Raw genomic sequence first — 11,442 nt, 5'->3', positions numbered from 1 at the left:
CACTTTCATTTTAATGCATTGTTCCCTTTTATCTGCATCATATTTCGGGTTTCGCATGGCTCAATTGGCAGAGCATTGCAATATACAACAATATGCAATTATGTGATCATGCGATCCCAGGGAACGCATGTGCTCATAACGTGTATATGCACTATAAATCACTAAGGGTAGGTTTAGGGTTGGGGTAGGTGTAGTCGTTAATAAAAAAAATGAGTTTTGCTAAATGGAAATAGGACAAATGATGTAAAAAGTCCACACATTGTATTTAAATGAACACGCATTTTGATTGGTAACGAGAGATGTAACACGGTTATTATTTTTACGTCAGCTAGAGGGTGCATGACCTTAAAGGTGCCGTAGAACGTCTTTTTAAAAGATGTAATATAAGTTTAAGGTGTCCCCTGAATGTGTCTGTGAAGTTTCAACTCAAAATACCCCATAGATTTTTTTTTATTAATTTTTTTAACGGCCTATTTTGGGGCATCATTAAATATGAGCCGATTTAGGCTGCGGCCCCTTTAAATGCTCACGCTCCCTGCCCACGGAGCTCGCGCTTGCCTTTAGCAGCATAAACAAAGTTCACACAGCTAATATAACCCTCAAAATTGTTCTTTACAAAGTGTTCGTCATGCAACGTGTAATCGTGTAAGTATAGTATTTATTTGGATGTTTACATTTGATTCTGAATGAGTTTGATAGTGCTCCGTGGCTAAAGCTAACATTACACACTGTTGGAGAGATTTATAAAGAATGAAGTTGTGTTTATGAATTATACAGACTGCAAGTGTTTAAAAAATGAAAATAATGACAGTCTTGTCTCCGTGAATACAGTAAGAAACGATGGTAACTTTAACCACATTTAACAGTACATTAGCAACATGCTAACGAAACATTTAGAAAGACAATTTACAAATATCACTAAAAATATCATGTTATCATGGATCATGTCAGTTATTATCGCTCCATCTGCCATTTTTTCGCTATTGTTCTTGCTTGCTTACCTAGTCTGATGATTCAGCTGTGCACATCCAGATGTCCTGCCCTTGTCTAATGCTTGAACATGAGCTGGCATATGCAAATATTGGGGGCGTACATATTAATGATCCCGACTGTTACGTAACAGTCGGTGTTATGTTGAGATTCGCCTGTTCGTCGGAGGTCTTTTAAACAAATGAGATTTATATAATGCCATGTACTGAACTCTTGTTATTTAACTATGCCCAGATAAATTCAATTTTTAATTCTAGGGCACCTTTAAAACGTAAGGTTGTATTAAGATGCTTGAAAAATGACCTATAGGGTTGGTTGTTTTTGGAGGGCAGTCTGTGTTTTTTATGCGCATTTTTAGAATTTATGTGCATCTTGGCGTTTCCATCCAGCATTTTTTTATGCGATATCCCAAAATGCGCATAAAAATAGGTGGATGAAACATAGCTAATGTCTGGTGTTGTTTGTGTACTGCACACTGTTTTGTAGAGTTTGTCATTGTTTGGATTACCTGAAGTTATTTATTAAACCGTGTGTTATTTTGATCCTTTTTCGTATTTCTTCATCATATTTGGACTAAACATTACACATGTAAAGTAGGCTAATTATTATAATTTTACCTGTAAAGTTAATATATTTTAAATATACTAAATTGTATCATTACAAATGTGTAATTATAAATATATTTAAATACATTACTTATAAGTTTCAATAGAAATGACATTAAAGTATTTTAGAGACAACAGAAGTAAAAATTAAATTACATATGATGTACTTAAGTCCTATTTAAGTGAAAAAGCACTCTAAAGTTCAGTAAATTGCATGTAATAAAAATTCAAAGCAAAAAAGCATGTACATGATGCATGTCCAAGCTTTGCAGAATATCTCAAGATGCCTAATCTTCATTGAACTATATAGTTTTGTATGTATTAATACATTTACATCAAGTATTTATTGTGCCTCCCTAATTTCACCTTCATTGCTTACGACGTTTAGATACATGGGAGCGGCTGACAGCGAAGGCCAAAAGAGGTTAGAAAACACAGATATTTTTAAACTTAGTATCTGCATCCGTTCAGTCTCATTTGGCTGAAAGATGTTAAAACAGTCACAGGAAAAAGTAAATTCAGACCAGGGGACTTTTTTCACAGAGGTATTGTTCCCCTTGGGACCTGCAGAACAAAAGATCAGCAATTTGGTCTTGCTAATCAGGTTGGAAATTATTCTTTTGCACAGACCTGAGATCTGTTTTGTATTGGCTTTAGTAAGGGCTGAGCAAGGGAAGCCGACTCTTGGATCATTGTGGCCTAATGAGGGTCTCTGTCATGCTGCTCTGTGTGGCGCATGTGTTTGTGTTTGCATTAGAATACTAAGCAAAACAGAATGTGAGAATGAATGTGACGGAAAAGGGCAGCCAGGCACTCTGCACCATTTTTCAAAAGAAATCAAGCTCTCCGGGGTCCATAAATCTATTGTGCTAAAGGCTATAGGCTAGTGTTTGACTGGCCCATTGTGCTGCGCTTTTAAAGGCCAAGCCACAAGTCTTTTTATGAGGCTTCCTGAGACTTTTATTCATGAACGGTAAATCGATGTTATTACAGTGCAGCTCTGAGGATTGTGTCTTTCTGAGAGGGGTATGGAGGCAAAACAAGAGACTTGTTATTAAGACCTGCCCTCCTGCTTAGCATAACCCACCTGTTAAAAATCTCATTAATCACTCTATCTCTCCCTAAGCAGGTACTTGAATCAATTTTTCCCATCTCAACATTTGAAAATAGCAAAATACCTCAGTGATAATAATACTGCCTTCACGTGCTCTCGGAAACTTCTGAAGTCGTGATTACAAGCTCATGGCGTTCAAGTGTTTTGTTGTCGGAAAGAATAGGAATACAGGAGGTTTACTCATGCCTATTTTTTGGGGATATCTTTTTAAAGCCAAAATGTATAGAAAATATTTAATTTTGAATAAAATTAATCATCCCATTTATTGCCAACTACATAAATTCACCAATTCTAGATAGTCAGCTTGCTAACGATTCTGGATACATGCTATTTTCTCAGTGTATAAAACATACAATATACTTCAAATGGTTATTCATACATGTAAATATGCACTACTTTAATGACAAGAAGCTGTTGCGTAAAAAGTTAATAAAGAACACGTCACAGCAGCGGTAATTGTTCTCTCCTCCACCATTTTATGGCACACCTAACTCAGAAACTCTTCAAGTTTCCCAGTAGTAAATACGACTTGAGAGGGCGTTCATGTCCAATTTCTGACTAGGAAACTCGTATTTACGATAATTCCGATAGCATGTGGAGGCAGCATCAGACCTGAAATGAATACCACTCACTGTCACAGTTACTTGGTCGCATCTTGAATTTTTTTAAGTTTAAAGGTGCCCAAGAATGCTTTTTCACAAGATGTAATATAAGTCTAAGGTGTCCCCTGAATGTGTCTGTGAAGTTTCAGCTCAAAATACCCCATAGATTTTTTTTAATTAATTTTTTTAACTGCCTATTTTGGGGCATCATTAACAATGCACTGATTTACACTCGGTGCCGCCCCCTTAAATCACGTGCTCCCTGCCACGAGCTGTCGACTATATTACAGCGCATTTACAAAGTTCACACAGCTAATATAACCCTCAAATGGATCTTTACAAGATGTGCGTCATGCATGCTGTATGCATGCTTCGAATTATGTGAGTAAAGTATTTATTTGGATGTTAAAGTTTTATTCTGAGTGAATTTGAGGCTGTCCTCCGTGGCTAACGGCTAATGCTACACTGTTGGAGAGATTTATAAAGAATGAAGTTGTGTTTATGCATTTTACAGACTGCAAGTGTTTAAAAAATGAAAATAGCGACGGCTCTTGTCTCCGTGAATACAGTAAGAAACGATGGTAACTTTAACCTCATTTAACAGTACATTAGCAACATGCTAACGAAACATTTAGAAAGACAATTTACAAATATCAGTAAAAATATCATGGATTATGTCAGTTATTATTGCTCCATCTGCCATTTTTCGCTGTTGTTCTTGCTTACCTAGTCTGATGATTCGGCTGTGTGCAGCTCCAGATGTTAACTGGCTGCCCTTGTGTAATCCCTTTCATAATGTTGGGAACATGGGCTGGCATATGCAAATATTGGGGCGTACACCCTGACTGTTACGTAACAGTCGGTGTTATGTTGAGATTCGCCTGTTCTTCGGAGGTCTTTTAAACAAATGAGATTTATATAAGAAGGAGGAAACAATGGAGTTTGAGACTCACTGTATGTCATTTCCATGTACTGAACTCTTGTTATTTAACTATGCCAAGGTAAATTCAATTTTTGAATCTAGGGCACCTTTAAAGTTTTACATTTATTGTAGTGCAACTGTTTTACAGTACTGGTTTGTAAGAATTTATTCCCTTAAAGGGTTAGTTCACTCAAAAATTAAATTTTTGTTATTAATTACTGACCCTGTAAGACGTTCCACTCCTGCAAGACCTTCGTTCATCTTCGGAACACAAATTAAGATATTTTTGATGAAATCCGAGAGGTTTCTGTTCCCTTTTTTGGGGTACTTTTTTGGACCTTGAATGTGGTAATTATGTTGCTTTCTCTTGGGGATCAGAAAGCTCTCAGATTTCATCAAAAATGTCTTAATTTGTGTTCCGAAGATGAACGAAGGTTTTATGGGTGTGGAACGACATGAGGATGTGTAATTAATAACAGAAATGTCATTTTTGGATGAACTAACCCTTTAATGTGGATTTTTTCTTAATTATTATATCGGTGCAATTGTGTCATCCTGACATTTTTGACTTTATGCTCTAAAAAAAAAAAATCAATTAATAGATCCGTACAAAAGACATTGACCCTATTAATGCAAATGAACACAAGGTTAAAAACTGCTGCATAACAGACTGTTACAGTTGCTCTATAATCTTTAACTACACATATGCACTCTTCTATAACCCTGCATGGCCAGCGGTGTTGTATTGATTTGGCTTGAGAGGTCTTGGACTCCACAGGGAGTGCAGTCTTTGTTTGCTATTTTTGATGAAGTGCTGACTCCTGGCTTCACCTGTTTTTCTCCGGCAGTGTGTCATTGGTCGAGGGACTGGGGGAAGGTGAGAGTGTTTGTGTAGCTGTGCTTTTGAGTTGCCTAAGAGTGCTGATGCCATTTTTCTTTCATGTTCTCTTCTGTTGGGAAATATGACTGTCTGACATCTGGAGATCACAGACTGGAGTGGAGCAGTCTGTTTTCTGTTGGATTACAAAGTACCATCATATTAATGAGTAATTAAAATTACTGGTAATAAAAAAGTTTTTTAAGTAGAATAGCTTACGATAAATGGATGATCAATGAAGTGACAATCACTTTAATAATGTAATCCATCAATTGACCCTTTTCACATTTCCAGGACTCTCAGAAGCAGAAGTTGTCATAGTTGGGAAAACTTAGCGGGGAATGGGAGACGACAGCAAATATAATTTTTGTAGTTCCATTTGCTCCAATATCAAAAGAAAAAAAAAATGTGTTTCTATGATTTTCCAAAAAATATAGAGATATTGATTATGTTGGTCAGAAGAAAGATGTCCATTTTTTTTTTTGTCAAGATAATATAACACAATATATCGCATTATAAATGTGCATTATATTTTTTATAATATGAAAATATGAAAAACTTTACTAGATTTGCAATATTGATAATTGAAAACACGTCAACAAACGATGTCGATAACTGAAAACACGTCTGAAAAAATGATGTAACATTGAATTTGACACAAATCAGTGAGACTTCCTTCTATGAAAACATTTTGCAGTTTTAACTGTCCGAATGTACCTTTTTAGTACAATAATACTCTGCTTTTTTCAGCTAGCCAGAATTTAGAAACATTCAGTGTGTTCTTTTAAAGGCAGGTGTTATGAGAAGGGTGTTGAGAGACTCATATGAGCTCTGGGAAAAGTCATTGACCCTCTTTCCCAATCAGTTTCCTGTTTAGGTCAGTTCTGTGAATACATGTGTGTGTTTATGAGTAAAAAGTTGGTTTCTGACATGTTTTTCCTCTTATCCCAGGCATGTGCCATAATGCAGCCATCCAGGTGGAGGGGCACGGAGCTCTGCGGATCTGCTCGGTCAGAAATATTTGTTCACAGAAGTTTAAAAACATGTTTTTATCCTGTGCATATAGACCACATCTGCAGGGTTATTTATCTCAGAGCTATTCTTTCAGTCACCCCTTCAATTACAATGCCTACAAACACACTCCGCCATGTGCCCGTCCCCACAGACGAAAACACATTCGTCTGATAAAACACAAAAAAGGTCAAATTTAGTGCCATAGTATACTTTCCAGTAAGGGACACAATTAGCACAGCAAAATGCCAGCTGTATGCTATCTTTGGCTGCGGTTTGCCATTAAAAGAACAAAAGAAGAGGCACATTAGCTAGAAACGGACCACTAGCAGACTTCAAAGTATCAGTCTAATGTGAGAAAGCTTGAATCATTTATATTTAAAATTTATTCTGAAATATCAGATTATTTTGAGAACACTGTTTTTGAGAAGGTAGATTTCTGTTAAATGTTGTCATTCAAGCTGTCGGACGGTTTACAGGAATAACAATGTTTCCTGTGAAAGCTCATGTGACGCTGTAGCTGTTGTAAATATTTGTCTTGAGACGGGTCAAGGCCACAAAACAATTATTTTATGGTGTTTACTAATGTCTAGCTCATAATGCAAGTTGTTTATAGAAATTTGATATCCATTTCAGAAGCCACATTGATCTCTAGAGAACAACAAAAGACAGAAATTAATTAATAGTCACTGATGTTTTTAAATTGTGAAACATGCTGAACATATGGCTTATTCCCTTGTGCTACACTCCTACATCTTAGCACTGCTATCCTATTGTTCGTGGTTTTCTTCTGACCTTCAGTTTGCAGACAGATAGAGAGAAAGAAAGGGAGAAAGAGATACTGTACTGTATGAATACATGAGTCCTGTGGAGTTATATGTACTGTAATACGTCCTATGGAGTTTGCCACCTAATGTTTGAGGGTTTTGCTTGTGATATAAGCTGTCAACATGGAGCCCCAGGTGGCTGACAGTTTCTCTCCTGAGTTTCAGGACTGTTGTCTGCCCTTGAACATAGAACTGCAGCATCTCAGCTGGGGGTTATCTTGTCTTACAATTCTGTGTTCATTAGGCTTTAACAAAGGCTCTGTCAGAAAACATCTGATTTGGTGGAGATAGCCTATATGGCAAAGATCTGTCTGAGTGGACATCTTGTTGTAACGGAGAAGCAATGAAAGTGGAATTAACAGAATTAGATTTAGATTATGTTTAGAATTATGATTAGACCAGTTGATTAGACTTTTTAATGTCAATCATTTTAATTCTACAAAATGTAATTTGATGTTATTGTTTCCACATATTTTGAGTCAGGCCCATTTCATGAATTTTAAATGCAACATCCACACAAAATTGCATTTTTGATCATTAAAGGGATAGTTCACCCCCCGCCCCCCCCCTACAATGGAACTCTATTAGGGCTTTCGCACTGAATAGTTCTAGGAACTCAATTCTAATAAGTAGCCACTAGGATAGTTCCCCGGGAACTAATTTCTCTCCTGGGCCATGTACCTGGTTGCATTCGCACGAGGAATAGGAACTTTGAAGCTGCTTTAGTGCGGCATTTACAAATGAAGAGCTCTTTTCCAAAACGCGATAAACGGCAAATTTTAAAAAAATTAGTTCGTCATGCCATTTTGCTGTGTACTGAACCTATTCTCTGCTCCATCAATGTTTCATACCAAATCGCTAGATTTCCTTATTTAAAATGTACCGCAAGATGCATTTTTTTTCCAAAACGCTATAAGCGCCGAACCTGTTTTTAGCCTAAATGCGATATATATCCTCCTCTCGCCAATCAGAATTCGGCGAGCGTTCGATGCAATCTAACATGGTGGTTCTTTGAAGCGAGGGAGTTTGTTTGTGCTCAGTCTTCAAAATGAGTGCTTTAAACTCTATTAACACTTTTGAGACCTACACCTGGGGGCTGGAGCGCCAACTCGGCTAGGTTCCCGAGATAGGTTCGTTTGAATATAAGGGTGTCTCGGCTCGTGATAACAGAGATGGATGTAAACGCATAATGTTGAGAGTAAAAAGAGTAAAAAGTGAGGCTAAGAGATGAAATCTCCTATGACAACTTTCAGTATTGCCGAGGTGGAAAAAAGAACACAACACTGCAGACAACATGTAGGCTAAATGCTGTTATCGGTGTTTTCCATGTTCATGAAGTAGGCTAAATATGTTTACACGGCAGGGGCTGGTGTTTGACATGCGTTTGACCAGTCAACGTACACTTACGTCACCGATAGTTCCTATAGTGCTGGTTTAGACCCTACTCTGAAATAGGAGCTAATTTAGTTCCCCCAAAAGGAGTTCCTAGAACTAAAATCCTTCTTAGTTCCTGAAGTGCGAACATGGCAAAATCCGAGTACTTCAGCCAATAGTTCTTTGAACTATGAAAAGGTTCCTCCGGTGCAAAAGCCCCTAATTGGTGACTTCAACTGTCTGTTTGCAAACAAATATTTTCTTTTGTGTTCAACAGAAGAAAGAAACTCATTCAGGTTTGGAACAACTTGAGGGTGAGCAAGTAAAGACAAATGTTTCATTTTTGGGTGAACACCCTTTAAATTGCAAGATTATTGTAGGTTAAAAGTGTTTGCCTGAAAAGCTAACAGAAACTGTGCATTCACAAATTAACATAAATTTGTTCAGTCCAATCAGGTCATACCTTCTTGCAGACCACTGGCTGGCAAGGTGAGTTTTTTTTTTTCTTCTTCGTTCATGTGTTATCTTGCATAAGGCACCAAGTGATCACTGGTGTTGGGCCCTCAAAAAATTGGTGCATCCCCTGGGCGTCCCCTATTTGGATTATTATAAGAACTGCATCATCTAAAAATAATCATTGAATTAGTGATCCTGTGTGAAGTTAAATTAGAAAAAATAGCCTTGAATGCAGTGATTCCCCATTACGGTTAACAGCAGCACGCCGATTCATTTGTTGCTAAGGAAGCGCTGCCTGTTGTGCAGGAAAGAGGGATAGCAGTTTCCTGTTATGAAGAGAGGTTTTTAAAGAGCTGCTTTCCTCCAATCAGGCAACAGATGAGCAGAAAGGAAGCCTGGTCAAAAGCATTTAGTGAAACTGTTTTTAGAACCCGTTTTGGGAACATTTGTTTAACCAAATCACAAGAAACAGTCTTTGATAGGCTACCAACAAAATTATTGCATGATTTAAAAGTCTGTTTGTTTGTTTGTTTGTTTTTAAACACAATTAAGTTGGGCAATTAACCTACTGTTAAAAATTCTGACATAGGTCTAGCTAATGATTTAAGCCACCTTTTCTATGGAAACAACTAAATAGAATGTCAAGTACAAACGCAGTTTGTTTTGATTTGTTCTTTTTCCTGTGCGAGCAAGAAATCCTGTCAAATATCCTCTAAATCGGATACTGAAACATACCATCGTGACAGTAGCCTAATGGAGCAGTTGTTCGTGAAAGTGCCATACGCTACTGATGGTTATTGGCTTTAGATGTTTTTCTCTGTGGTTTCGGTCATCGATCCTTGTATTCCCGTGAGGGAGACTCGCTGTACCTCCTCAGGAAGCGCGCGGAAAACACCTTCAGTCTCCACGCGCAGATCGGAGAGCACGCGCATCTCTCTCATTCCTCAAGGCAGAAAGCGCGCGGATCTGAAGAGACCTGCCGCAACAGTCAGTACTAAAACTGATATTTTTGGAGGCACGCCGTCGAATAAGTGATGAAGTGTTTATTGTTTACTTCTCAGGCTTTATGACAAATGTCCCGGGAGTAAGTTCACGGCACCTCTGGATATATACTGTTGCTTCTGCGGAATATCAAGGAATAATGTGGAAATATTTCAGATGCCGCGGTGGATGACATCCGACAATGTACGCTGGTATGAAACGAACTATTTCTTAGTTCTTAACTTTTCAGTAGCCTAGTGTTAAATTATTTGTGACTTTTGCGAATGTGTGAACTTACGCATAATATATAGACAACATCCAGATCTGTCCGAAAAACTACATTTGGTATTTTTGAGTATTTTTGAATGCATGCGTTATAGTGGAAAAAGTTTATGATGACATAGGAAGTAACAATTTTTTCCTATACAGTGACACTGTTTTGAAGATGTGTTAAATAATTTTACCAGACTTTAAGCACTGCTATAATCCTTGTTGTAAAAATATTGAATATTGAAAATCTTATTTTAGAGATATATAGTTATTATGAACGATGTAGTGATGCTCTGTTGAGTTATTTTTTCTGACACACACACACACACACACACACACTATATATATATATATATATATATATATATATATATATATATAGTATAGTTATTATTCTTAATAATTCATTTTATGATTCAGTCACATTATGTTAATTCAGTCTTTCTGAATTATGTTAATTCAGTTTGTCCTGTTCACTCTCAGCTGGTAGGACTAAATTGGCAAATAAAAATGGTTGACACTTTAGAGCCCATTTCTGAGATCATGTACTGATGGCTTTACACAGTGAAGAGTTTGTTTCTCCCTTTATTCCTCCCATTGTGTTTAACCATTTGTTTTAAGTGAATTCTTGTTGCATAATTCATATCCTGTTATTTTGCCAAGGGGACCTTAGTTGGGATGTTGATGTTTCTCTTTTTATTGTTCTTTAACGCACTGAAACGACCTTTTCAGCAAAAAAAAAAAAAAAATCAGTCTGGGGGTTGTCGGGGGTGGGATTTATCATTGGAGAGTGAATCATGGGAAGACTGACGAGAAGGAAGTGTATTTGTGTTGTGCAAAACTGCGCTCTTGTAGAAAAAAATGGGGAGGGGGTTCATGGAGGAGACAGGGTGCACTGTTAATGTCCTTCCCCTTTGCACTTCCTGTCCGCAGTCCTTCCAGGAGAGTCTGCTGGAATAGTTAATTAGTCGTGTCAGGAAACAACATCTTAGCAGGGTGAGCACCAAGTGCACGGTGAGTTTAATAGGACGTGCGTCAAGGCAGGTAGCAAATAACAGGAAAAGACAAGGGGAGTATGAGTTTTGTTAAGAAAAAGGGTGTGTTTCACCAAAAATGGCCTACAGGTTAACCCTTTATGAGAAGATGCACTTCAGAGTCAATTGTTGTGATGCTATTAAAATACATTATTTATGTGGCTATTTTACTTTGTTTTATGGTTGTGAAAATGATGTTCAGCATGAATGGAGTGAGCATATAATCACTTCATTATGTTTTAAGTTCAGAGGTTGCAGTTCATCAATCAAATGGTCAATGTAAATCAATCAATATGCTGCTTTAAAGGAGCAGCTCAACTGATAATGGCATGTTGTCAGTCAATTTATAAGTAAGAGTCTTTCATTTATTTCTATTGCA

General features: G+C 37.3%; 1 protein-coding gene across 5 annotated transcripts in view; it reads left to right on the top strand.

Annotated features, from left to right (window-relative positions):
• Positions 1–6,061: 6,061 nt before the first annotated feature.
• The window catches only part of fgd5a (FYVE, RhoGEF and PH domain containing 5a), a 64,991-nt gene continuing 59,610 nt past the window's right edge, over positions 6,062–11,442 (top strand). The window contains exons 1-2 of one of the 5 annotated variants that reach the window (XM_048171873.1): positions 6,062–9,765; positions 9,840–9,963. In XM_048171873.1, coding sequence (XP_048027830.1) covers positions 9,937–9,963 — 27 coding nt within the window. In that variant the 5' untranslated portion in view covers positions 6,062–9,765; positions 9,840–9,936. Of the gene's footprint in view, positions 9,972–11,307; positions 11,414–11,442 lie in introns of all 5 variants that reach the window. The other 4 variants (XM_048171877.1, XM_048171876.1, XM_048171874.1 and 1 more) reach the window with 4 other exon arrangements.

Source organism: Megalobrama amblycephala, linkage group LG21, assembly GCF_018812025.1.
Source record: "Megalobrama amblycephala isolate DHTTF-2021 linkage group LG21, ASM1881202v1, whole genome shotgun sequence".
NCBI lineage: Eukaryota > Metazoa > Chordata > Actinopteri > Cypriniformes > Xenocyprididae > Megalobrama > Megalobrama amblycephala.
The sequence above is the reverse complement of the archived record's forward strand: the minus strand, read 5'-3'. Positions and strand labels throughout refer to the sequence as shown.